The sequence below is a fragment of the Rhinolophus ferrumequinum genome, chromosome 3 (genome assembly GCF_004115265.2).
Source record: "Rhinolophus ferrumequinum isolate MPI-CBG mRhiFer1 chromosome 3, mRhiFer1_v1.p, whole genome shotgun sequence".
Classification (NCBI taxonomy): Eukaryota; Metazoa; Chordata; class Mammalia; order Chiroptera; family Rhinolophidae; genus Rhinolophus; species Rhinolophus ferrumequinum.
The window spans coordinates 5,722,150-5,747,986 of NC_046286.1; the positions used below are offsets into that span (position 1 = coordinate 5,722,150).

The 25,837-nt window shown below is 48.3% G+C and overlaps 1 protein-coding gene across 1 annotated transcript; it reads right to left on the reverse strand.

Moving 5' to 3' along the window:
- Positions 1–10,549: 10,549 nt before the first annotated feature.
- On the reverse strand, positions 10,550–22,605 carry LOC117018800 (uncharacterized). The gene is made up of 5 exons (XM_033100007.1): positions 22,322–22,605; positions 21,351–22,145; positions 21,071–21,182; positions 15,866–16,064; positions 10,550–10,676 (listed from the first exon to the last, which is right to left on the reverse strand). The coding sequence occupies exons 1-5, from the start codon at positions 22,603–22,605 to the stop codon at positions 10,618–10,620; spliced, it is 1,449 nt and encodes a 482-aa protein (XP_032955898.1). The 3' UTR covers positions 10,550–10,617.
- Positions 22,606–25,837: the final 3,232 nt, after the last annotated feature.

Below are 25,837 nucleotides of genomic sequence, written 5' to 3' on the forward strand. Positions count from 1 at the left end.
TGAAAGATTGTGTTTACCAGATGGAGGAATGTGGACGAAGGAAAGGGACTCCCAGTGGGGTTGGGGTGGGTGAGGGGAGATGAACATGAACAGAAAGAATACAGATCTGGAAAAGCCTAGTAACTGAGGGAACAGCAAAGAGCACTGGGGGCAAAACTGCAGGGCTGTGTGGCCATGTCATCTGCTCTGGGACCAGGCTCTTCTAGGAGGAAGACAGAAAGGCCCGGGAGGCTGCCAGGCTGTGTTGTAACACACCGCAGCAAACAGCAGGCCCTGTACATACAGCTGCAGGCTTTTTTATTTTTTTCTAGGCTAGAGTCTGTGGGGAACAGTCAGTTCCACAGTTGCAATGGCAGCCTGGCTGGCCCCACCCACTCTCAGACAACCACTCCGGTTACTGCACTTGCCCTCCTCAGCATTTGGAAACATGTGTGCTTGCGATTTCCCTAAATATTGCTCTTGCTCTTCAGAATTCAAAGATAATGTGGTCAATGGCTGCAGACACCTGGGTGTGGGCTGACCAGCCCTTTGCTAAGGCACAGAGCAGTTCTTTGCAGGGTTTGTCACCAAGGCTGGCATTGTGGGCATGTGACCTGGGCTTCGCTTAATGCTCTGCTGTCACCATCTCGAATTTCTTAATCATTTTTCAACAAGGGGCCCTACATTTTCCTTTTGTGCTGGGACCTGCAAATTATGTAGCCAGTCCTACCTGTCACTGCTAATGTCCCTGACAATGCTTGCGATACTGCTTAAACCACAGCTCACTTTTAAAGCACTTGGCATTCACTAGGTTTGTTCATATGTACTGTATCACTTGATACTCGCAATGGCAATGTAGGGTAGCCAGTAGTACGAGTCCCATTCATTAGTTGAGAAAACTGAAGTTTAACAACCTTCTCCAGGTGGCACAGCTAGGAAGTAGCATAGCTTGTACTTGAACTCAGCTCACCCGAGCCCTATTCCATTGGCTGCGAAGCTACCTCCATGTTGGTTTCAGAATCCTTTCAAAGGCAGATCTGCACATGAAAGATATACTGTTTTAAGAGTCAGAACTCGTGATAGAGTGGATATCTGTCATTTCACAGCTGCCTGTCACCTTTTGAATAGTTTTTCATCAATTTGAAAAAATTCTCAGCTATTATACTCTCATGTTCAAATACTGTTTCTGTACCTTTTCCTCTTTTGAAACACGTTAGACCTTCTCACTATTGAAACACATGTTAGACCTTCTCACTACATCCCTTTCTTCTGTATTTTCTATGTTTTGTCCTCCCATGCTTTGTTCTAAAAGTTTCTTCTCACTATTTTTCAGTTCGCTAATTCTCTCTTCAGCCTTTAAAAAAAAAAATTCTCCTATTAAACTTATCCATTAAGGTTTTAAATTTGATTATTCTATTTTTTTTTAGTTCTAAAATTTCTATTTTGTTCTTTTTCAGATCTGCTATGTCTCTTGTTATATCTCTTAGTGCCCTGCTTTAGTGGTCAAGCTTGGCTTTTCTCTCCTTAAGCATAGTGAGAATAGTTGTTTTATGGTCTGTGCCTGTTAATTCCAATCTGGAGTCCCTGTGGGTCAGCTTCCATTGTCAGTTTTTACTACTGGTTCTTCCTCATGTCGTTGTAGCTCATCATGTACCTGGTTATGTTTTGGACCTTGTATTTAAAAAATCATTTGCAGCAACGATGATAATATCTTCCTCTGGAAAGGATTTCCATTTATTTCTGCAGGCATCTGGGGACACCAGTAAGCTAGGATCATCTTAACCCAATTTCAGGACTTCTGATTTCTGAGTCTCCCAGATGACTTGAAGGTGGACGATAGTCTGTGGGATCATTTGTTTATTTATGGATCCCACTTATTCAGTGCTTCAGTTCTTTGAGGTCCCAGTCAAAGATGGGGAATTATTTTAGTTGTATATTGTTCCATACCAAACTACCTCAAAATTTAGCAGTTTAAAACATATGTCAGCAGACTTTGTCTTAAAGGGCCAGATGGTAAATATTCTAGGCTTATAGGCCATATGTTCTCTGTCACAACTATTCAACTCTCTCATTGTAATACAAAGCAGCCATAGACAATACGTAAATGGATAGCATGGCTGTGTTCCAATAAAACTTTATTTACAAAAACAGGCAGCCATCCTCAACCTGATAAAGGGCATCTACGAAAATCCAAAACAAATATCATTCTTAATGGTGAAAGACTGGATCCTCTCCTCAGGAAATAAGGAACAAGACAAGGATGTCCACTGTTGCCACTTCTTAATATTGTACTGGTGGTTCTAGCCAGGGCAATTAGGAAGAAATAGAAATTAAAAAGAAAGAAGTGAAACCATTTCTCTTCACAGATAACATGATCTTGTATGTAGAAAATCCTAAGGAACACATGCACTAGAAAACAATTAGAACTAATGAACAAATTCAGCAAGGTTGCAGGATTCAAGAGCAACAACAAAAATCAACTGTATTCCTGTACAAGTTCGATGAACAATCCAAAAATGAAATTAAGAAAAAAAGTCATTTATAATAGCATCAAAAATAATAAAATACTTAGGAATAAATTTAATTATACTCTGAAAACATTATTGAAATTTAAAAAGACCTAAATAATTGGAAAAACATCCCAGGTTCATGCATCAAAAGACTTAACATTGTTAAGATGGCAATACTCTCCAAATTGATCTACAGATTGAATGCAATTCCATCAGAGTCCCAGCTGACTTCTTTATAAAAGTCAACAAGCTGATTCTAAAATTCACATGGAATGTCAAGAGACCCAGAATAGCCAAAACAATATTTAAGAAAAGAAGGAGGAGGATTTGCATTTCCTGATTTCAAAACTTACTCAAAGAAATCAACACTTGGTACTAGCACAAGGATAGACATATAGATTAAAGAAATAGAATTGAGAATCCAGGAATAAACCTACATATCTTTGGTGAACTGATTTTTGACAAGGGTACTAAGTGTTGGTGAGTAATGTAGGAAAACTGGAACCCTTGTGCACTGCTGGTGGGAATGTAAAATATTACAGCCTCCGTGGAAAATGGCACTTCCCATAATCTTAAACGCCGAATTACCATATGGTCCAGCAATTCCACTCCTAGGCATATACCCAAAAGAACTGAAAACAGGGATTTAAACAGATACCTGTACACCAATGTATATATCATTATTTATAATAGCTAAAAGGTGAAAATAATCTAAATGTCTATCAATTGATGAATGGATAAACAAAATGTGGTATATCCATATAATGGAACATTATTTGGCCGTAAAAAAGAATGAAGTACAGATATGCTACTACAACACGAATGTTGTACTACATTCGTACAACAACCTTGAAAACATTATGCTCAGTAAAAAAAAAAGCCAGTCACAAAGGACCACTGTGGTGATGGTTCTACATTTCTGTGAATATACTATAAACCACAGAGTTGGATATTTTAAATGGGTTAATTGTATATGTGAATGAGTTATATTTCAATAAAGCTGTTAAAAAATCATGCAGCCATCCATGGGCCCTAGTTTGCTTTTTTCTGGCTAAAAAACAATAACTATTGTATTTATTTGCTAATGAGTCTGCAGTTTGGACAGGATTTAGCAGAGACAGGTAGTCTCTACTCTATGTGGCATCAGTTGGGGCACCTTGACCAGGCCTGAATGATCTACTTCCAAGATGGCCTTACATGGAAGGCAAATGGCACCTCAGCTGGGCTGTTGGCCAGAGTCCTCAATTCCTTTCCACATCGTCTCTCCATGAGGCTTGGTTGGGTTTCTCACAGTGTGATGATTTCAGGATAGTTGAACATCTAAACATGGTGGTTGGCTTCCTTCAAAGGACAAATGTGGAAGCTTCCAGGCCTTCTTAAGGTCTAGGCCTGGAACTGACAGCGTTATTTCCACCAGCGTTATTTCTGACGTTCTGTCAGTTACAGCAGGTCACAGGCCAGTCCCGATTCAAGGGGAGGGAACTGATAATGGTGTGAATACTCAAATATGTGGTTCACTGGGGACCACTGAAGTGACAATCTATCACAGTATACTCTCCGACCCCTTATGGTTCACTTCCCCCCACATGCAAAAGACAGTTACCACTCTTAAGGTCCCCAAAGTCTCACCCCATTACTGTACCAGGATTGAGCTTGAAGTCTCTCATTTCATCATATAAATCAGATCCAGGTATGGATGAAGTTTCTCAAGTGGTGCTCCCCTGGATCTGACTGCCTTTGAACTAAAGAGACAAATTATCTGCTCCCTACAGGAAATGGTAAGGCAGAGAAAGGAAAATGTTAATAGATATTTCTATTCAAAAAGGAGGAAATGGCAGGCACATAGCAGCCACAGGTCCATAGCAATTCTGAAATCCAGCTGGGCACATGTCACCAATTCCAAGTTTAGGTCCCCGTTCTTAGGGTAATTGAATTTCTTACATGGCAACTGGCTTCCCCCAGAGACAAAACATGAAAGCTGCCTTCTTAAGGCTTGAACCAGACCTGGCACAACATCACTTCCATCACATTCTATTGGGTAAAATGGATCACAGAGCCAGCCCAGAGTCAAGAGGAATACACAGAGCATAAATATCCATAGCCATGGTTCATTGGGGGTCATCAAAGTATAGGCTACCACAGGGGTGGTTTATCAGAATCTCCACACTCGGTAACCCCTGAACTCCAATTTTGTACCCCTAGTCCTAAGAAGCTTTCAAAAGCACAGTTCAGCCCCTCCAATGACTCAGACTGGCAAATGCTCTTGGGCAAAAGCAGTCCAGGTGCTGGACTCACTTTGCTGGTAGGGTTGCCAGATTTAACAAATAAAAATACAGGACATCCAGTTAAATTTGAATTTCAAATAAACAACCAATTATTTTTAGTATCAGTATGTCCCAAGTATTGCATGGGCATACTTACACTAAAAAATAATTGGTTGTTTATCTGAAATTCAAATTTAACTGGGACATGTACTAAAAAATTATTTGTTGCTTATCTCAAAATTAGATTTAACTGGGAGTCCTGTATTTTATCTGGCAACTCTAATCTCTCTGGACTCCTATCTTTTCATGTAACTTCGTCCAGTAGTTCCTCACCATCTTATTAGATTTTTGATGTTTTTAAGGTTTAAAAATATTGGACTAGAATATGTAGTTGTCTTTGATAGGAAGATTGGTCCAAATTCTAAATGGCCTTTATATTTGGGGAAATTCCCTAAAATGAGTTTTGCCCCTCAACCTGGAAGTCAGAACTCAAATTCCCAGCCTCCCTTGCAGCTAGAACATAGACATGTGACCTAGCTTTACCAATCACACACCCAAGGCGGACTTCAATTTGGAAGTGCAGGACATGAGGCTTGGTGAGGGGCTCCCACTTTTCATTGGACAAGTGGCTATAACAATTGCATTTTTCAAAATGAAGCAAATCTATGTATACTGTAGCAGAGATTGTTAGTCATTTCCAAATATTCATTCTCCTCTGATTTTTGAGCTCGGTATATGTTTACCTGGAATGAAGAATATGTTTCCCAGCCTCCTTTGCAGCTAGGTATGTCCCTATATTCTGGCCAATGGGAGCTGAGCAGAAATGCCATAGGAATTGTCCTGAATGGGAGAAAGGATGTCCCTCTGTTTCCTTTCCTTTTTCAGCTGGCTAGACGCAGATGTAATGGCTGGAGCTCAGATAGCCATATTGGACCATGAGGTAGAATCCCCAGGTTGAGCATGGCATAGTAAAAGACAGAAGGAATCTGGGTCCCTGATAATTGTAGAGTCCTAGTATTATCTGGCTACTTACCTCTGGACTTCATTAATGAGAGAAAAATCAATGTCTGATTTTGCAAGGCACTGATATTTTGAATTTTCCATTCCTCACAGCTGAACCTAATATTAACTGATACACATAATGATGTGAAATGATTTCTAAGATAAATTGTTAAACAAAGAAAAATAAGGTACGGAGCAATGTAGACAGTATGGTACTATTTTGGGGGGAAATGCAGATAGATATATCTATGTTTGTTTATGAGCAGCTTTTTCTGGAAGGATATACTGTTTGAATTTTTTTCAATGTGCAAATGTTACTTATTTAAATGCTAACTTTAAAAAATAATCAAATATTTAAAATTAGTCAATAATTAAAAATGATTTACACTTTTAAACCACAATAATTGGTGGAAATATGGTTGATTTTCCTCCTGTTTCTACGTTTCTATATTTTCAGGTTTCTACTCATATTTACATGCAAAATCAAATCGCCCCAGACAATAAAAATAATTTATGCTTTAAATATTTCTGTTTGTTGCTATGCATACACTTTAAATCCTTGGACCTCAAAGATATTGAGTATACGTTCTAGACTGCAAATCCATTCACCAATATGCAGAGGGTGCCAAAAAGATGTATACACATTTTCAGAAAGGAAAAAACTGTATTAAAATTGTAATACTCACTATATACCGATAACAAAAGATGAATACAAGTCGCGTTCGTTTGACTTCTGCAATTATAAGAGGTGCTCAAAGTGGTTAGCATCAGCGTAATTTTAATACAGTTTTTTCCTTTCTGAAATTGTATATACATTTTTTGACACCCTCTGTATATTGAGCACCTACTATCTATCAGGCACTGTTCTAGGTAAAAACAGACAAGATGTCTTTGTTCATGAGGCTAATGTTCTCATGGGGCAGGCAGTCAAAAAATAGACAAACAAAAAAGAGTCTTTCAGGGAGGGCTCACCACTACAAAGTAAAAAGCAGGGTAATGTGATAAAAAGTGTCGAGGACACCAATGGAGAGGATGGTGAGGAAAGACTTCTGAGGAGGTTAACACTTGGGCTGAAGCCTGAATGATGAGAAGAGGCCAGTTACGGAAATTTTGAGACGATGAGAATTCCAAGGAAGGAGCCTAGAGCATGGGAGAAACAGAGAGCAGGTCAGAGCAGATGGGGAGAAGGGTGGGGGCGGGAACAGTGGTTCCAGAAGAGGTTGGAGGAGTGCGCATATGCGTGCTTCACTGAGAGACCACTCATGCCTACCAGATTGCTAAAATTAGAAAGAGCAACAATACCAAGAACTGGCAAAGATGTGGAACAAACAAAACTCTCAGACTTTGCTGGTGGCAGCGTACAGCCACTTTGCAATAGTTTGGCAGTTTCTTTGGAAGTTAAACACGTACTTACCGTATAACTCAGCAATTCTGCTCCCGAGAGAAATAAAAAACATGTGGACACAAAAAGAGTTATCTAAGAATGTTCATAGCAACTTTTTCATAATAGCCTCAAACTACAAATGACAACAATCTCCATCAACAGGAGTGGATAAACAAATTGTGGTATAGCCAGACAATGGAATACAATACAGCAATAAAAAGGAACAAACTAATACATGCAAAAACATGAACAAATCTCAAAAACATGACATTGGGGCAGCCGGTTAGCTCAGTTGATTAGAGCGTGGTGCTCTTAACAACAAGGTTGCCAGTTCGATCCCGACATGGGCCACTGTGGGCTGCGCCGTCCACAACTAGATGGAAACAACTGCTTGACTTGGAGCTGATGGGTCCTGGGAAGACATACTTAAATAAATAAAATTAAAAAAAAAAAAGGGAGGGGCCGGCCCAATGGCTCAGGCTGTTAGAGCTTCATGCTCCTAACTCTGAAGGCTGCCGGTTCGATTCTCACATGGGCCAGTAGGCTCTCAACCACAAGGTTGCCAGTTGAATTCCTCAAGTCCCATAAGGGATGGTGGGCTGCATCCTCTGCAACTAGCAACAGCAACTGGACCTGAAGCTGAGCTGTGCCCTCCATAACTAAGACTGAAAGGACAACAACTTGAAGCTGAACGGCACCCTCCACCACTAAGATTGAAAGGACAACTTGCCTTGGAAAAAAGTCCTGGAAGTACACACTGTTCCCCAATAAAGCCCTGTAAAAAAAAAAAAAAAAAAAAAAAAAAAAAAACCATGACGTTGAGCAAAAGAAACCAGATGCAAAATGTACATACTGTGTGATTCCATGTATCTGAAATTCTAGGAAATGCCAATTGAATTCAAAGTGACAGAAAGCAGATTAGGAATTACTCAGGTCAGGTAGCGATTGATTGAAACAAGTGAAGGAAATGATCTATACTGTGATAGAGCTTTCACAGGCAAACGCATTTGTCAAAACTCATCAAATTGTTTCACTGAAATGGCTGCATTGTATTATATGTGAATTACACCTCAGTAAAGTTGGTCTAATACACACACATAAAGTATGTGCTTATTAACTAGTCTGGTACATTATCTGTCTGCTTCTATCTGTATTTTCAAAGCAGCAGCTTGTAAATAATTGTTGCTTACCTGCTCACTTGTTTGTTACCCTGTACCCCGAACCCCAAAGTGAATTAAACCTGTCACCTAGAATTTCTAACTTTTGAGGCTGGCTCCATCACCTCAACCCTCACCAAAGCTCCATCTTTATCTCCATTTTACAGAGAGCAGAGATTCAGCATGGTTAAGTCAGCAGGAGTGCTTTCCCTGGAGGTATCCTTTGTGGATTTAGGGGAGCACCTCAAAGCCCCCAATGAGTTGCTTTCCTCTGCTGACTAATGCTGGAAATTCACGAGTCCTGGTGTCATCCTTTCAGCATTGGGCTTTAGGAGCCCAGGAAGGGAGATGACACCAATCTTGCTGATGTGATGAAATGAAAAGTAACCCCATTCCATTCCACAAACAGGTCCTGAGGAGACTGGGGACACAGAGATGAGTGACACCCAGGCCGTGCTATTGAAGCCTTCAGTCTCAGCTGAGTGGTCCTGGCTCAGTGAGCCTAACACTCAGCCAGGAACTTGTTCGATACACAGATGCCTGAGCTCCCGGGAGATCCTTATTTGGGTGGGGCGTTACTAACAAACTCCCAGGTGTCCTGTGCAGATCACATTTGAGAAACTGGTTGGGATAGAAGGAATACTGAAACCATTAATGGCTGCAATTGTTCCAAATTTGATGAATGACACCCAAACAGGATAAACACAGGGGAAATCTCACCATGGTATGTCATAGTCAAATTCTTAAAAAAAAAAAAAAAAAAAGTAATTATCAAGATAAATTCTGGTTTAGGAGATCTAAGAGAAAGCTTTAACAGGATGGGGGGCATTAGAAAAGAGCCCCAGAAGTGGATAAGAAGGGCAAGATAGGAGTGAAGGTGAACTTGATAGTTCAAAGTGAATCCTCAGGCCCTCATGGTTTGCTAAGGAGCAGCCAGTTGGGCCTGGCACGGGGAAAGGGCCCCGGCTCTGTTTTGTAAGCTAATCCCCTCTCCACCTGCCCCTTCCCTTTGAGGAGCCAGATTTATATCCCACCCCAGCCTCATTCTCAGAGACCTTTGGGCTCTCTCTGCATAACTGGATGGTGCTGTCACCCTGTTGTCTGAACAACAGGTACAGTATTTCCCAGGCCTAGCTAGTACACGTAGGGCTGTGAGCTGGCTGCCCCCCAAGTTGCCGAGAGGCACCAGGGCCTGCTCTCTGGGGACTTAACTCTGGTGTCTGGAACCTGGCTGACCCTCGAACTGAAGTTGGCCGTGTGCACTCCCAGAAAGTATTTACTCAGGTTTCAGTGCAGCTTTGCTTTCCTGTCCTGGCCCTACGAGCACAAAGCAAAAACTAATCTTATCCCAAGAAACTGGTGTATCAGCCTACATAAGTGAGCAGAGGCAAATAGAAGGGGTGACTGACTCGGGACATTTGGTGGTGGAGGAGCATATTGTTCCCATCCACAGGAACCACACCTGTACAGAGAACTCTGGGACTCAAGAGAGGCGGTAGCAAAGGCCAAATCTGTGGCCTAGAAGAGGGATAACCCAGTGAAATTTTGTATCATTTTGAAGGTCCTTGGTTACAGTGACAATATTAGCTAATGTCCACAGGGCACTAATGGGAAGCTGGACCATGTTCTAGATGCTTTAAATGCCTTAACTAATTTAATCTTCAACAACCACCTCAGGAAATTGTGCCAATGCCCTGCCAACCCAGCCAGCAGCCGAGCCGGGCTTACCCTGTAAGCCACACCACCTTTCAGAAGTGAGCATAGGAAGTCTGAAGCTGTGGGCTGCTTGGGTGGCCAGCCAGCTGTGTCAGACTAGAGGATCAGCAAACCCTCTTGCCCTGGAGATTCTCCTTTGCGCTTTCCCCCAGTCTTCAAGGATCAATTTGCATATAGGATAACAGAAAATGAAAAGAATCAGCCACTTGTCCAAAAATGTACAGGTACCTAGGGTGACAGTGAAGGCGATTTCACCCCTCTTCCTGGTCTCTCCACCCATCTCGTCCTCTCTTTGTTTCCTGCATTTCTGCCCTGCCCTTTCTACCACCAAACCTGGGGGGCCAAACATTCTCTGGACTTCCCTGCCCTCCTCCCTTCTCTCCAATCATCAAAATCTTTTAAGACTCAGCCCAAATCTCACCTCTTCCAGAAAGCCCACAGACATCCCTGGTTGGAACCATTCTGTTCCTGGCTTGTGCCCTGAGATGGGCTGTTCTTTCAGCCCCAGCCACCACTCACCTTGCCTTAGGTCCCTTCGCAGTGGCTGTGTCTCCCTGCTGGCATAACCACGGGATGGCTCAGCATGTGGCTGACACCCGTCCGTGTCATGGGCAGCACTTCATAAGAGGATCCTGAGAACATCTCTCGTCATTGACTTGAAAAACTTAGGCGTGGAGAGCCATATAAATGCCATGTTAAAAAAACAAGAAGCCAAGATGAAAACATGACATATGGGATTTTACTCTCAAAATCTATTTTCTTTAAAATTTTCTATGTTCTGTAAAATTAAACTATTAGATTGGTGCAAAAGTCATTGCGGTTTTTGCAGTTATTTTTAACCTTTTAAACCACAACGACTTTTGCACCAAACTAATAGCTTTAGCATGGCAGACCTCTTACCTAAATGAAGATGAGACCTACTTCTTCTATTAAATTTTAGTGAGTTCGTTCCATCAAATTCATTCATTCATCAGACATTCACTGACTCTGACTGCTCAAAAGCTAGGTAAGGTGGCAAATACTTAAAACAGTAAGGCAGTGTCATGCAGGGGTTAACTGCACAGACCCTTCAGCTGAACTGGCTGTGTGTAAATCCCACTCCACCCTTACTACGCATGTCACCTTAAGTAAGTAAGTCAACTGAACTCTGTGTATCAATTTTCCCATCTATAAAATAGAGATGATAAATGGTAGCACCTACCAAGGTTGTTATGAGGATTAAAGGAGATACACACACACACACACACACACACTCAGAATACATACTGGGGGGGCCAAAATAATGCAGACAAGTGGACCCTTTGGTCAACGTTGCACAAGCAGTAGTTCGCCGTCATCAGAAGTGTCTGGACGCTGATGGTAACCACTTTGAGCACCTCTTGTCATTGCAGAAGTCAAACGTGACTTGTATTCATCTTTTGTTATCGGTATATACTGAGTATTACAATTTTAATACAGTGTTCCTTTCTTATGTGCAAGTCACAGTCACAATATTGACTTTTAAATCATTATTGTCAGCATTATCACAAAATGTGCTGTAATGGAGACCACGAAGGACCTCCTCGGCGTGGAAAGATGAGGAGGTCCTTCCCAGGTCAAGGAGTGGGTGGACATTCCAGGCAACAGGAACAGCACATACGATGGCTCAGAGGTAGACACCAGCATAGCCAGTTGGGGGAACCCGCACGCTGGGACATCACATGTAGCTGGGGGCAGATGGAGAGGTGCAGGGGCTATGCATGCTGTGCATGGAAGGACGGCTGGGCCCTGTCAGGCACTGGAGCCTTCCTCCTGATGGTAATGGAGCAGGGAAGGGTTCTAAGTTCCACATCAGCTGTGTCTTCGAGGCAGATGGTTCTGGCAGCAGTGTGGAGAATGGTTTAAGCCTGGAGGTGGGACCCCCGTTTAGAAGCCCTGGGAGGGAGATGGTGAGAGATGTCAAGGCAGTGAGCCCTGAAAGGAGAGAATGGATGGGAGAGATGGGATGAGAATAACCCGTGGGATGGGGGACTGTTGGGATGGGGTAGGAGCGGGCAGATCTGGGTTGGTCCCCAAGTTTCTGCCCTGGGCCACAATGTGACGTTAGTAACCAATATAGGAAATACAGCAGGAAGACCAGACAGGTGGTGGTGTTTGTGCTGCTCTGGGGAGGGGTGGGCAGAGGTGATGGCTTCTCTCTCTCTCTCTCTCTCTCTCTCAGGAGACAGTTACTGTGTCTTACTCATTTCTGTATCCGCCCTCTTACTCTCCCTGCCCACCGCAGCACCACGCCAGGCACAGGCTCTGTGCTCAGTGACTGCCTGAAGCGGGTTTAATGGAGTCCAAGCTTGCTCTCTGCCCAACCCTGTAGATCTGGTAATTGTGTCACAGACACAGCCACTTCTCCTCATCCGTCTTCTCTAGGGGGCCAGCCTACTGGAGACCCTGTTGTCAGCCCCAGATCCACATCAACCTTGGGACTAGATCCCCTTCAAAGCCTTCCCGGAACCTCCCTCCCCACAGGAAGGGAACATGGGCCTGAGGCCTCTGCACCAACGGGAAGAATGGATGGAACGGAGTGTGAGTGTGAAAGCAAAGAGAAGAGCAGCCTCACATTTACTGGTCCCACAAAACAGTGGCTCCTTGGAGACATTTGTTCACAGAAGTAATTGAATCCTTACCACCCCCCCGCCCCCACCCCATTCCTATCAGGCCCCCAAGCAAGGTGCTGCCTGGAATAAACTCATAGCTCTTGGAGCTTTCTCTGCTTCCCATAGGGCCATCAGTAAGGAAAATTAATACAAAAGACCCCATTTGATGTAAATGTCGAGGCAGCCAGACCCCAACAACGGAGCACTCTCCTTCCACATTCCCCTGCAGCATCCCTGGCTCAGCAAGCATGAGGTCAGCTCACCTGAGGGCTGAGGTGGAGAGGAGGCCACATCATGGGAGAGTGTGTATATGCGTACCCATGTGTGAATCCACGTGTGCCTGTGTGCCCGTGTGAATGTATGCGCCCAGGGTGCATATGGGCACGATTGCACACCCATTGTGTGTCTGTGTGTGCCCAAGTGTGCATGCGCCATGAATGTGTATGTGTGCACAATGCTTGCCTGGGGGGAGGGCAGGGGAGCAGAGGGAGAGTGGGGTACATTTTTGCAAAGTTGCTAGTCTGTTTGTGGGCAGATGGGTAGGAGTGGGTTTGGGTGTGGTCGTGTTTGCTGTGAAGGAGGGTTTCTGGCCAGTGTTTGTGAATGAGGATGGGACAGGTGAGGTGGGGCCACCATCATTTCAGCTGAGGCCCCGCCTGTTCTCATCCTTTGGAGTCACCCCCCAGGGTCGCCACCTTTGCCAAAAGTGCCCCAGTTGATACTCTGGGTTGGATCAGCCTGCCCAGCAGGAAAGCACCATCTCTAAGAGGCCCTAAGGAGGCTCAGTCTCTGAAAGCTGAAAGGGGCATGTAGATGTGGGGTGGGAGCAAGAATTCACTTCAACTCCTCCAAAGGTAACAGACCATCAGACACCTTCCCCGCGGGAGGCCCTGCCCTAGGATGGGAGGGTCACAAAGTGAGGCAGGCTCTGTCTGTTCTGGTAAGTGGAGCCCTAGATGCCACCACTCACACTCAATCGATCTCCAAAGACTGCGGGGGGGGGGGGGGGGGGGGGGGGGGGAGGGGGTGGGGGACACGGACCTCAGGGGGCAGCATTTGAATGAGGTCCTAAATGAAGAATGTCAGAGGAAGGAAGTGCAAAGTAAAGGGGTACTCCAGACGGCAGAAACTGAGCAAAGGCACTGAGGCAGGAAAATGAGGCAGGAAAGTGCCGGGGACACTGGAGAAAGTTAGAGCTGAAGGCATCTTAAAGCTCCCCCGGAGGTGGCCTTCCTCATATGCGCGGGAGAAAACCAAGGCCCAGAGAGGGAAGTGTTCCTGAGCCCTAGAAGCAGAAATGAGGCCTCCCAACTTCCAGGTCAGTGCACCCTCTGTCACTCCAGAAAGCTGTGAGGGAGAAGGCCAAGGAGTTGCTCGGGCTGTTCATTTTGCTTCCTTTGCTTTCTTATCTCCAGCTCGGGGGAGGGCTGTGTCAAGGGTCCCTGTTCTTTGCCTCCCTCTGCCAGCAGCTAGCTGTGTGATACTGAACAAATCACCGCACCTCTCTGAGCCCCTCATCGCCAATGTGAAGCGGGTATAAGGCCTTGCCTCACCTGGGAATGCCACCTTTGACTCCCTAGAGAGCTGACAGTTGTCTTAGTCACCCTCGCATACCCAGCACCTAGCCGAAGCTACAGAACAATGGAGGTGCTGAAATAAGTGTTTTTAAATGAAGGAAAGGAATGATGAGCTCCTCCACTCTTCTACCACCCTGCTTTGAAAGCCTGGGCCGCTCCCCTCCCTAGGCAGGATAAGGGGTGAAGGGGGCCCAGAATCATGAAGACCTTGAAAGGAAAGAGGGAAGAGAAATAATCGTGCAGAAGCCTGCCGTCCCGTCTCTGGGCGGATGCCCTTGGGAGCGCCCTTCCCTGCAGCCTTAGCCTTGCTGAAAACTACTGTGGTGAAGGAAGGGGCTGGAGGAGGGGACGGACCTCCAGCAGAACATGGAGGCGGCTGGACCCAGGAGGAGCCCTGGCAGGCTTCCCCCTCACTCCTGCTCTTCACACTCACTGAATCTCGGTTCCAAGAAGTATCCTAAGCTCTCCTGTCCCAATCCTGAGGGGTCGGCTATGCTCTGGAACCTCCTGATTCCCAAGCCAATGATTCCTTAGATTTTTTGAATTCCAATAACCCTCCCTTTTTTGAGGCCCCCTTTTCACATGAAAAATGTTATCGCCTACTTCTCTGTTCCATGATAGCAGCTGTATTTCTTTTAACCTTGTAAAACACACACAAATCTAATCTATGATGATAGAAATCAGATCATGGTCACCTCTGGGGTGGGGACTAACTGGGAGGGGACACGAAGGAACTCAGGAGTGCTGAAAATGTTCAAAATCTTGATCCAGGTGATGGTTACGCGGATATATATATACATGTGTAAAAATTCATTGAGCTGTACACTTAGGACTTGTGCATTTTACTGTATGTGGACTATTTCTCAATGAAGTACCTCTAGCGTCTGAAAGACACACATGCAGAGAAATGCACAGAACAGACCTGCTCAGCCTGTGTAAACACACCCAGAGTGCCTGGTGCCCCCGAAGTCCACCGAGCCGGCTGTAACCAAGCAGATCCCCTTAGACCCCAACACCCACAGACCAGGCATCTCTACCTCAGACACCATGCACCTCTTGCTCCGCAGATTTATGGGGACACAGAGGCCAGGGATGGGATGAAGCCCATTGAACCTAGAATTTCCCATCAGTGCTTGACTGCAGCTCCTGTTCTGGTGAGTTGAAGGAACAGAAAACACACCCGTTTCCCCTTTCTGGGAGGGGGGTTTCCGTACTGGCCTCTCCGGGCTGAGTCTTGGCTGGGGGGTGGGGGATGATGTCCCCAGTGAAAGTCCAGGAGAAATGTGCCTTCCCTGCATCCCTGCTAAAAATAACCCGGGCAGAGCTGCTGCCACTGAGCAGCAGGAAGGACACAACGGTGTTTTGCTTTAAACCTAGAAGCAGCTCAGCAGTTGGGGGCGAGGGAGGGGTGGGAGAGGGAGGCTAGGGATCTGAGAACCCTGGCAGGACTCTCCACACCCCCACACCCCAGCTGTGGCTGGTCCTCTCAGGGGTGCCTGGGAGGGGTGTGTGAGTGTGTGTGGTGGAAACAGGGCCTCGGCAGGAAGCCTGGGAAGGCTGGGGATGGGTGGGGAGGGGTCTCTGTCCTGCTTACTGGAGTGTACAGGCTGGAAGGGCAGGAGTCACGTACTCCACCGGGTCCCCACCTCCTCTGAGAAGAGCTCTGTCCCAGCAGCCCAGGCCCGGCTCCCTCTGCGGGTCCCTGCCCTCCTGCAGTTTGGCCGCCTGCCCTTGGGGGCTCCCGGCACACACAGGGCTGAGGATTGTCACTTCACAATCTCTGGTTCTGTCTGGCTTCTGCTCTGCGCAAAGAGATGGGGAACGGTCCAGGGGTGAGGACTTTCCCTGGAAATAGGAAGTACAAGATGTGTCAGCGTAGGATCCCAGCTCGAGGAATGAGCGGTTGAGTGACAGGGAGGAGGCCCTCCTAGCTGCCCTCTCCTGGTCTCTCTCCTCCCACAGCTCCCCTGCCTGTCCATGCATCAGAGGCCTCACATGAGGGCAGGACGATTCAGCAGTTCCCTCAGCTTTCCAGGGTAACACCAGAGAACTACCAAGAATTGAATGTGTGCCAGGTTCCAGGTACTCCACTGACCCTTACATGGATTATCTCATTTAGTCCTTTCAGCAGCCTATGGTATTGGAATTGTACTCTTCCAATTGACAAATGACAACACTGAGGCTTAGGGTGATGAGCCAGGTAATCAGAGACAGGGCCGGAAGTCAAGATGCGGGACACAGAGAATGTCCAGGATGCCCATCCAGGGAACAATGAGACAGAAGTTTGGAAATTGGACCTTCCTGAATAATTTGGGATACGTGGTTGTTATACTCGATACTTCGGTAGGAAAAAGAGCAGTGGCTTTAGAGGGAAAATGTGTACGACCAGCTATGATTTTGGCCAAGGAACTTAACCATTCTGAGCCTCAGTTTCTATCTCTACAAAATGGGTACAATAATCCTTGCACAGACTTGCTGGGGAGTAATGAATTTGAACCTAGCCGTTTTTCTAAACCTAGAAAACACCAAGCTCCTTCCTGCCTCAGGGCCTTTTCATGTGTTGTTTCCTATGCCTGTAAGCCCAAGTCCCCAGGTGTTCACATACCGGTTTGTTCTTGTCATCTAGGTTTTAGTTCAAACATAACTTTTCTTAGAGGAGCCTCCCCTGACTACCCAGCCTACTCCATTATTCTCAATTGCATCACTTTTATTTTCTTTGCACTCAGCATAATCTGAAATTACCGTGCTAATTTATTTGTTTTGTTTCTTTGTTCATAGCCTATCCTCCCTCCCCAACTGCCAAGGATATAAGCAAGTTTCTTGAGAGTCGGGCCCAAAGCTCAGAGCAGCACCTGGCAAACATCAGAGCTCGCTAAACATTTATGAGTGAATGAATGAATGAATGTGCCTCGGAAACAGCATTATATTTAAGTGCCTGAGTCTCCCACAGGCCTCGCTGAACCAAAGAGCAGTAAATATGGGTTAATGGGAGCTAGAGACAGAGCTTTGGGGCTGGCTCAGGCCCAGTCCTGAAACTCCCAGGCTGCAGGGAGCCATGAGGCTGCTTGGGCTTCTGGCTGCTCCAGGATAAAGGTCAACCCTTTTGCTGGAACATGAGGTTCTGCACTGTGTTGGCCTGCCTGTCGCTGGCCTCATCTCCCTGGGCTTCCCAACCTGCAGTCCATGGCCAGGCCAGACCAAACAACTCAAAGTGCCTGCTGGAGAACACGAGGCAGCCTCACGCCTGTGTGCCTTTATACATACTGTTCCTTCTACCTGGAATGCCCAGCACCCTTGCTCTGCCTGGCTAGCTCCTCAGTCAGATTTGAAGATGCCTCCTCAGGGGAGCCCTCCCTGACTCCTGTGGCCACACCCAGTCCCCGACTTTCCAGGACATTATAATGATCTGTTTTTGTGCGTCTTCCCAAGTAGCCCAGAGATCTCACGAGGGCAACAACCAGCTTTTGTGCTCTCAGTTTGAAGCACAATGCCTAATGCACACAGTAGGTGCTTAACAGATGCTCCAGCACCACTTTTGGACTTTTGGTTCCCAGGCATTAACACAATTCCTGGAGCACACAGTAGGAGCCCATTAAGTGCCCACTGAATGCATGAACCTGAGCGATCTGACACTGGCAGAAGCTGGAGGCAAGGTGAGGAGTGGGGGTGGCATAGGAATGGAAGATGCTTCTTGGGAAAGAAGACAACGTCAGAGGGAAGGCGGCAGAGGGGACTTGGGAAATGTCCCAGGAGAATGGACATGCAAAAAGCAAAACTAAAAAGCAAACACAGATGGATGGAAGCATATAAACAGGACTCTCATTGAGCAAGGAGAGAGAAAGTGAGAAGGAAGGATAAAAGAGGAAGAGCTGGGCTCAGAGAGGACAAAATGTGCCCGTGAGAGCCACCGAGGACAGGAAGCCAGAGGCCAGGACAGGCCAGCTACCTACAGGATGTCTGGTGCCCTTGCTTCAGCCCCTGGGGGTAGATAAGGGTGCCATGGGCAGTGTGGTTGCTGTGGTCCCTTCTTAGAGTGATAGGGCTGGATGAAAGGCCACATGTCGCCAGGTTTTGGGACATCTTGGGAAACTCTTCCTCTCTTAGCTCAGGAGAGGCCCTATATTATGAAACAAAGCACCGCAGCTATCACAGTCACAAACCTAGTTTCATGCCCTTGGGTGAGCAACTTAGCTACTTTTGCCTCAGTTTTCCCATCAGGAAAGTGGGTAATAGTCTCCTTACTTTAGAGGAACATTAAGATCATACTGAATTAGAACATGTAAGGGAAATCTACACAGCCTGATACAAACGCCAGGGATTGACGTATGGTGATTTCTCCCAAAGCCCTGCTGTGACTGGGTCCTAAGAGGCCATGCCACCATGTCACTGGTTTCACAGACAGATCTGAGTTCAGAGCCCTGGAACCTAGGCTCAGCCCCTGGTTTTTAGATCCCAGTGCCAGATCAATACAATGAGGCAAAGTTTATCCCCAGGTGAGAGGGTGAACGGCAGCAGGCATACCAGCTGCCGGCAGAGACAACCGAAGCTGCCCACAGCCAGCAGGCCTGACTAACTCCACCAATGAATGTTCTCTGGAGCCTCCACACCGCAGCCTGTTACAAGGACTGAAAACACTTTTCAGGCTAATCACACTTCAAGGTGTGCATGGGCTCCGAGGAGGAGGCAGAGTTCCTGAAATCATTTTTAGGGAGAAGGGAATAAGACTGAGGCTTGAGAAATGGAGGATTTACGATTTAGGTACATGATCTAAGCAATCTAGCAGATCATTTAGAAGTACTGGCTTTGATGTCAAACAGACCTAAATGCAAACCCAACTCTGTCACTTCTCTGAGGCTCAGTTTCCTTAACTGTCAAAGAGGACTAACAATAGCATCCACCTCCCAGGGTTGTTAAGATGAGTAAACAAGCTCGTGTACAAGTATATAAAGCCCTGAGCCCAATGCTTGGTCCCTAGTAGGCAATCGATATTAGCTATTATGTGACTAATATCACACGCTCCTGGGGGAGGAAGGCCAGATCACAAATGTATCCATCTCTGAATATCTAAGCCACTTTGACATTAAACTTGTCACAACTCAGAATATCATTAAGTCACCAAGTGTCAAATTCCATTTTGCAGCATCAATTAGGAATGTGTGACTCCTGGGCCGGGGGCAGGAGTGGGGGGGGGTGAGGGGGGCGGGGATTTCCCCCCAACCCTCTCTCTGCAGTGTTCTGATGGGGGAGGATCATGGGTTAGCAGGTCTGCCAAGATTTTGAGGGGATGCAATTTAAATAGAGCCTTCAGCTCACTAGTCTAGCGGGACCCAACAATATTACAGAAGTGCTCCGGTGGCCAGGAGTGGGGGGGGGGGATCAACCTCAAAGGCCCAGAGCACCTTCAGATCCAACTTGGGGAGTCCATGGCCTTGGAGGCAGTTTTAGGGTTGGGTGATGGGAGAGAGAAAGGGGACGGGCCTTCATCCTTCCAGAGTCCAACTTCTCTCCTCCAGGGCTCTCTCTGCACCCTACCACCACCTCCTACAAGAGTTTAGAACCCAAGCATGACCCACCATGGGGCTGGTGAGTGGGGGGCAGGTGAGAGGTGGGCAGATGAGAGCAGGGGTGACTGACAGCCAGATGCCACGACTGAAGAAGGAAGTATAAATATGAAGTGGCCAGTGTAGGACTGGACAGAGGCCATATGAAACACACGGTACATTCCAGCTTCAGCGTAACAAACTGTACCAGCCTTTTTGAGAGCTGGGAGTGCTGAGGGGAGGGAAGAGAGCAGAGGTTCCTTAGAGGTTGGCCTTGCCTCCTCCTCCCCCAGTTCTCCCACAGCTCGGGCACTGCAGGGAAAGTCCCAATGTTCCTTTTGCAACCACAGGAAACCTACTATCCCTGCTTACCCTCTGTACCCAGTGTTCTTCTCAGCAGCTCCAGACTGGGAGGGAGCAATGAGTGGGGGAAGGGTGGTGGTGGTGTAGGCAATCACAGCAGCCCAGGTAATATCAGGGGAAGCGGCAAGCATCACTGGAACACTGGCTCAGAGTCACAGCCTGTTAGTGCTGCAATGGCGGTACTGATGACAGCAAGGTGTAGGGAAGGAAGTGCCTTGCCCAAGGTCACACAGCCAGTTGTTCAGCAGGGTGGGACCTGAGTGCATCCAGAGCTGGGCAGTGCTGGGCAGCCTTCTTGGGTGTAGTGTGTAGGAGTGGCAGGCCAGGGAACAGGCTGTGCCCCGGGACTGAGGGTGGGGAGCCCAGATCTAAGGCTGCCTCTATTCTCTGGTTGGCTCTGGGCAGGTCTGGCTTAGACACTGTACCCTCTACTCCTCCCAAACCTACCCTCCTCCTTAAACATTAGAGATAATGAATGTAAAGTGCCTAGCATGGAGGCTGGTGTGTGATGTCAGCCAGAATGAGTCACCTCCACGCCTCCTCTCTCCTCCTCCACACAGCTCAAGGCCTAGAACCTCCTGGGATCTTTCTCCCATATCATCACCTCCTTCCTACTGAGACCCTATAGCTCTTACACACATTTGGTATTCACCACCTGCTGGCTTGGGTTATTATTTAACCTCACACACTGTGTGTTTGTCTCTTCAACTGGCTTGCAAACTGCCCAAGGGCAGGAAATTATTTCAATACACCCAGCATTTATTGAACATCAATTCCAGGGCCAAGTTTTGCCTGTGGGGATGAGCTCCTGCGATGGGGGAGGCCTCAAAGAAGCAGACTTTGTTTCTGCCTCAAGGACTTTCTAATCTGGTTAGAGGAACAGGATTAGTAAACAGATCACTAGAATATAAAACAAGCCACATGCTGTGCCATGAGAAAGGTACAAACCTGGTGTGTAGGGCATTTGAAGGGGAGAGGAATAAGATTTGGCTGGCGCTGTTCCAAGCAGGCTTTATGAAGTGGAGCTTGAGAGATGGGTAGACATGGGGGATAGGCTCTCCTGTCACCGCAAATGGCACCGCCAACGGCACCGCCAACGGTGGAGGTGAAGAGGGAGGAGAAAGGACTTTAGGAATTGTGTCTTACATTTTAAAATTTAACTTAATTAAAATTTAATTTGTTTAAAAATGTAAATCTTAATGACATCCTTGGCAGGACCCAACACAACCTTCCATCCGGGTAGGTGCTCGGCATGTAAATCCTTTGTTCCCTCCTTGGTTTGGAGACGGAGCAACCTTCAGGACTAGCACTCAGTGATGTCTTTCTGCAGAAGGATGGTAAGGAGAAAACGTGGCTCTGAATAAATCCTTGGGGCTGGACAAAGGGAGGCGTCAGGCTCCAGTTGGGGTCGTCTTCCGCCACCCTGCCCTGGGCTCCCACCCGGTTAGTGTCCCAGCTGTTCCTACCCCTGGCGTCCTGCCAGGGGTTTCCCAAGCTATCCAAAAGGGCTGGGCTTGGTTTGCCAACCCCTGGGAGTCCCTGGAGTCTCCAGGCTGGTGTGAAGAAAGGGATCAGGGAAGGGAGCCGAGGAGCTGGGAGGCTCCTCCAGGGATCGCAGAAGTTGGCCCCATCTGCCCGGCTTCCGTTGTCACGTGACTGCATCCCAGGTCTCCCAAGTCTGGGGCTGGCGCGCTCCCAGCTACTATCCTCCTCCAGACTCCCGGGTCGAGCGCTGGTGGGGCATGGGCGGCAGCCTGGGCGGCTCCTTCTCCCTCTTGCAGCGACACCACCTGCCCCACCCCCAACTGTGCTACTCCAGGCCCCATACACGCCTGGGGTTCCACACCAGGGCTCAGGTGGGGGCTGGGAAGGTCTGGGTGCTCTAAGACTGAGGACCGCGCAGGGCTGCAGGGGCCACCCGGCCTGGGCGCACGTCCCTGGGGTCGCGCAGCCGCCGTCGGCGGTCCCGGGGCCAGCGCCTGGCCCGGGCCCCACCGCGCACTCGCAGGCTGCGGCGGGGAGGCTGCGCGCGGAGCGTAAGCCGCGAGCACAAACAGGGCGAGGAGGCTGGTGTGAGCGCCTGGGCCCCGTGCCAGCGCGCCGGGGCTGGAACACAATGTCCCGGGCGGGCGGGCGGGCGAGCGGGGAACGAGAACAGCCTGACTCAGCAGCTGGGTAAGTGGGTGTGTGCTCGCTCACCAGATCAACCGCTCTTGCAGCCTGCGGTCAGCGACGACCGACTCTCGGAGGCTCCCTCGAACGGGAGGGGCGAGCTCACGGCGGGCCCCTCGGCCCCCCGCCCCTGCCTGCCGCTCGCTCAGGACCTCCACGTGGCCGCTTGGCGGATCTCTCTGCCTTCTCGCCCCTCCTTTAAAGTGTCTCACAGCCCCCAGTCTGAGCAGAGCAGGCTCTGGCCCCCTGGGAGGGGCACTCTCCTCACCCCACCCGGCAGGTGTGGCCGGCCATACAGCTGCTGGATGCATGTCCCATTTCCTTCAAACCCCACCGTTCTGGAAGGCCTCTGATGGATGTAACTCTTTGTAGCAGATGGAGGTAGAAATTTGTTCTAGGGTGCTGGGGAGCAGAGGAAGAAGATGCTGGGAGAAATGGGATATAGGGCAAATTCTTCCCCGGTCTCTGCCCTCAGCTGACCCAGAGTTCAGAGTCTCTTCCTGTCCCCTCCCCTCAAAACCACTAGGCCCCTGAAGATTTCCTCAGAGAAGCAGGTGGGAGGTGCTTTGAAGCCTGAGACCCTGCTTTTCTGCCTTACCCACCCTCCTACCCAAAGCCACAACAAAGCCCCAGGAATCCTGCCACCCAGCCACAAAGTTTCTCCTTCTCTGTGCCTCCTGGCCCCTGTGGTCTGGTGGGGCCATTGTGAGGATGACAACCCCAGAGCTGGACTCTTCCTGGAGGGCGGGGACTTGTCCCATGCCCCAGCCAACTGGGGTGTCTGTAAGGTACCCCAGGGGACAAGCTGTGCCTGGAGTGTGCCAGGGCAGGCAGGGAGGGGCTCCGTCCTCTGCCGAGTTCCAGGAAAGGCCCTGGCAGTCAGCACAGGCCTGGGCTTCAGGGCCTTCAAAGGTGGGGCTGAGGGAGGGACCTTAGGCTGCTCAAGTGCCTCACCTGGGCCTCATACCCTGGGGCCCAGCTGATGACATCTCTGGCACCCTATGTAGCCAAAGGTGAGGAGATGGATGCCAACACAGGTCTGGGCCATGGACCACTTTCCCACAAATTCAGGCATACTTCCTACACATGTGCTTACCCAGCCAACACTCACAGAATCTCCCAGTCAGGAGTAAGCTTCACTGTCATCAACTCCGAACTTCTACCTGATGTATGAAATCTGTCCGTGCTATCCCAGGTCAGTGATTGTTCTGAAGCTGTTTGCACACGTCTAGTGACAGGGACACTCCCAGTGCAGCCCACTGGACTCCCCTATCTCCAAGCCCAGGACACCTGCTCTCACATGGCCTAGAAGAGACTGAACTTATCCTTATGTCTCTCACACCAGCTCCTCCCCCAGGCCCAGCACCACCCTCCCATCCCCCAAACTCACCATGATGTGGGTTAATTTTTAACTATTTTCTCTCCTTCACCATCCTATATCTGACCTATCACCCAATTCTTCCTGTTTGTTGCTTTTATTACAAAATGCTTTGTTTGTTATTTTTCTTATTCATCTCTTCCTCTCCAACTCCATAGATTCTACCTCTGGCCTGAATTCCTACAGCAGCTGCCACACTGTCCTTCCTAACCCAGGTTTTTCCTTCCTCCTACACACCCCGCTGTAATAACCTTTCTCAAATACTGTTTATTGTGTATGTGATCAACTTCAGAGTCCTCAACCAAGCACATCGGGTACACAACAGCTGCTAACCTGCGTTTCATATGAAGGGACCCGGATTCAGTCATGGTATACCCAGACCACAGAGTCCATCCAGCACTGTGCAGAGCAGGAAGGCAGCAAAATCACTGATACATTTGGTTGCTCCTGTGTCATTCTTTCAGTCCTCCCTCCTGACTTGGTCTCCCCATTCCCATCAAGCCTGTTGGCTTCCTGATGCTTGCGCAGGTCCTTTTGTTTTGAGGAGCCACTGTGTTTCATTTCCCAAAATCTTCAGAGAGGGGTGGGGAAGGAAGAAGCTGACATCCAAGTTAACATCAGTGTGAGCCAAATACCAACTGCATAGGCCTTGAGTGCAGAGTGGAATGAGTACAGCTGCCTGCTGGGAGCTTCTGCTCCAGTGAGAAACAAAACCAGTGAGGAGGGTGGAAGGCAGAAAGGACACTGCATACAACCAATGGCTTTTGGGTGTTTAGAGAGATCTCACCATTGGAGATCCCAGCCTGCCTAGCTCTGGGTCCCTGGTCTGATGCCTTCAGGTTGTTCTCTTTCTTGGCACCACATCACATACACACAGGCACGCACACCCCCATCACCACTTCATGACCCAGCTCAAAATCTACCTTCTGCAGGAAGGTTCAGATAATCTCCACCCACCTTTGGTCATTTTGTCATCACCTTCCCTCTGAGTCTTGTGTGCTGCCTTCAATCTTTTCACAATGTATCGTTTAGTTATTACCTGTAGTATTTTCAACTCCATAGATTGTAAGCTCCTTCAGAGACAGTGTCTTTTATTTGTTTGTTTACTTATTTAATATATTTATTTTGAGAAGGAAGCAGAGATAGGGTGCTCTGACTTTGGAGGCCTCGTAGACCTGGGTCTGGATCCTGGTTCCAACACTTAGCTGTTTGGCCCTGGGCAAGTCTCTTACCCTCTCTGAGACAGTTTCATCATCTGTGATACTTACCTTGCAGAATGAGGGGCAAAGATGACAGAGAATACAGTGTCAAGAAAGTGCCTGTTGCATAGTGAGCAGACAACAGCTTGTCTTCCTTTCTTGCACAGTTGAAGCCTTCCCTGAATTGAGGGACAGGGTTCCCTAACTACCCACCCATACTGACACACTCTTAAGTGTGAAAAGGAACATTACTAATAATTACACCGGTTCTACAGCAGTGACTCCTGGACGTATGGCCACCCTACCTTAACGATAACCGGTGAGGGCAGGGTTGCGATAGAGCGTCGTCGGGGTCACCCCATGCCTAATAATTCAAGCTCAATGGCTATTTGTTGAATGAAACAGCGAACAGAACCTATTCTTCCCTCAGTTTCTTGGGGCACCAGCGAGTGAAGAAGATTGAAAAGCCCGCTCCCCCCAACTCCCCGCCCCCTCCTCCCCCTGCCAGCTCCCCACCCCCACCCGGGTCCCAAAGCCTCGGGCAGCCTCCTTTCTCTAAGGTCTCGCAGTCCCCAGCCCGCTTCCGCCGCCCCCGGTTGGCTTGGCAACAGTGACGTGCAGTGAGGGGCGTCACCTCTCTCCATCCTCAGCCTGAGCAGGGGGCCCCTTCTTATCCCAAGCAGGGAGAGGATGACGTTGGGGTCCTCTACCTTCCGGCCCCACCGCGGGGCCTGGAGCAAACAGCGCCCACCTGGCCGCCCCACTCGGGCGCGTGCGGGTGCCCACCACCAACCCCCTCCGAAGCTCGGACTTGGCAGGGGCTGGGAGGATGCCGGCTTCAGGCCGGGGAATCCCTCTTCACCCCTTCACCCGCGACGAGCCAGTGGGTCCCGCGATCACGGGCCCAGTGCTTAACCCTGGCCTGTCCCTACCCAGGCAACTCTCGGGCTCCTGGGGGGTGGGCGG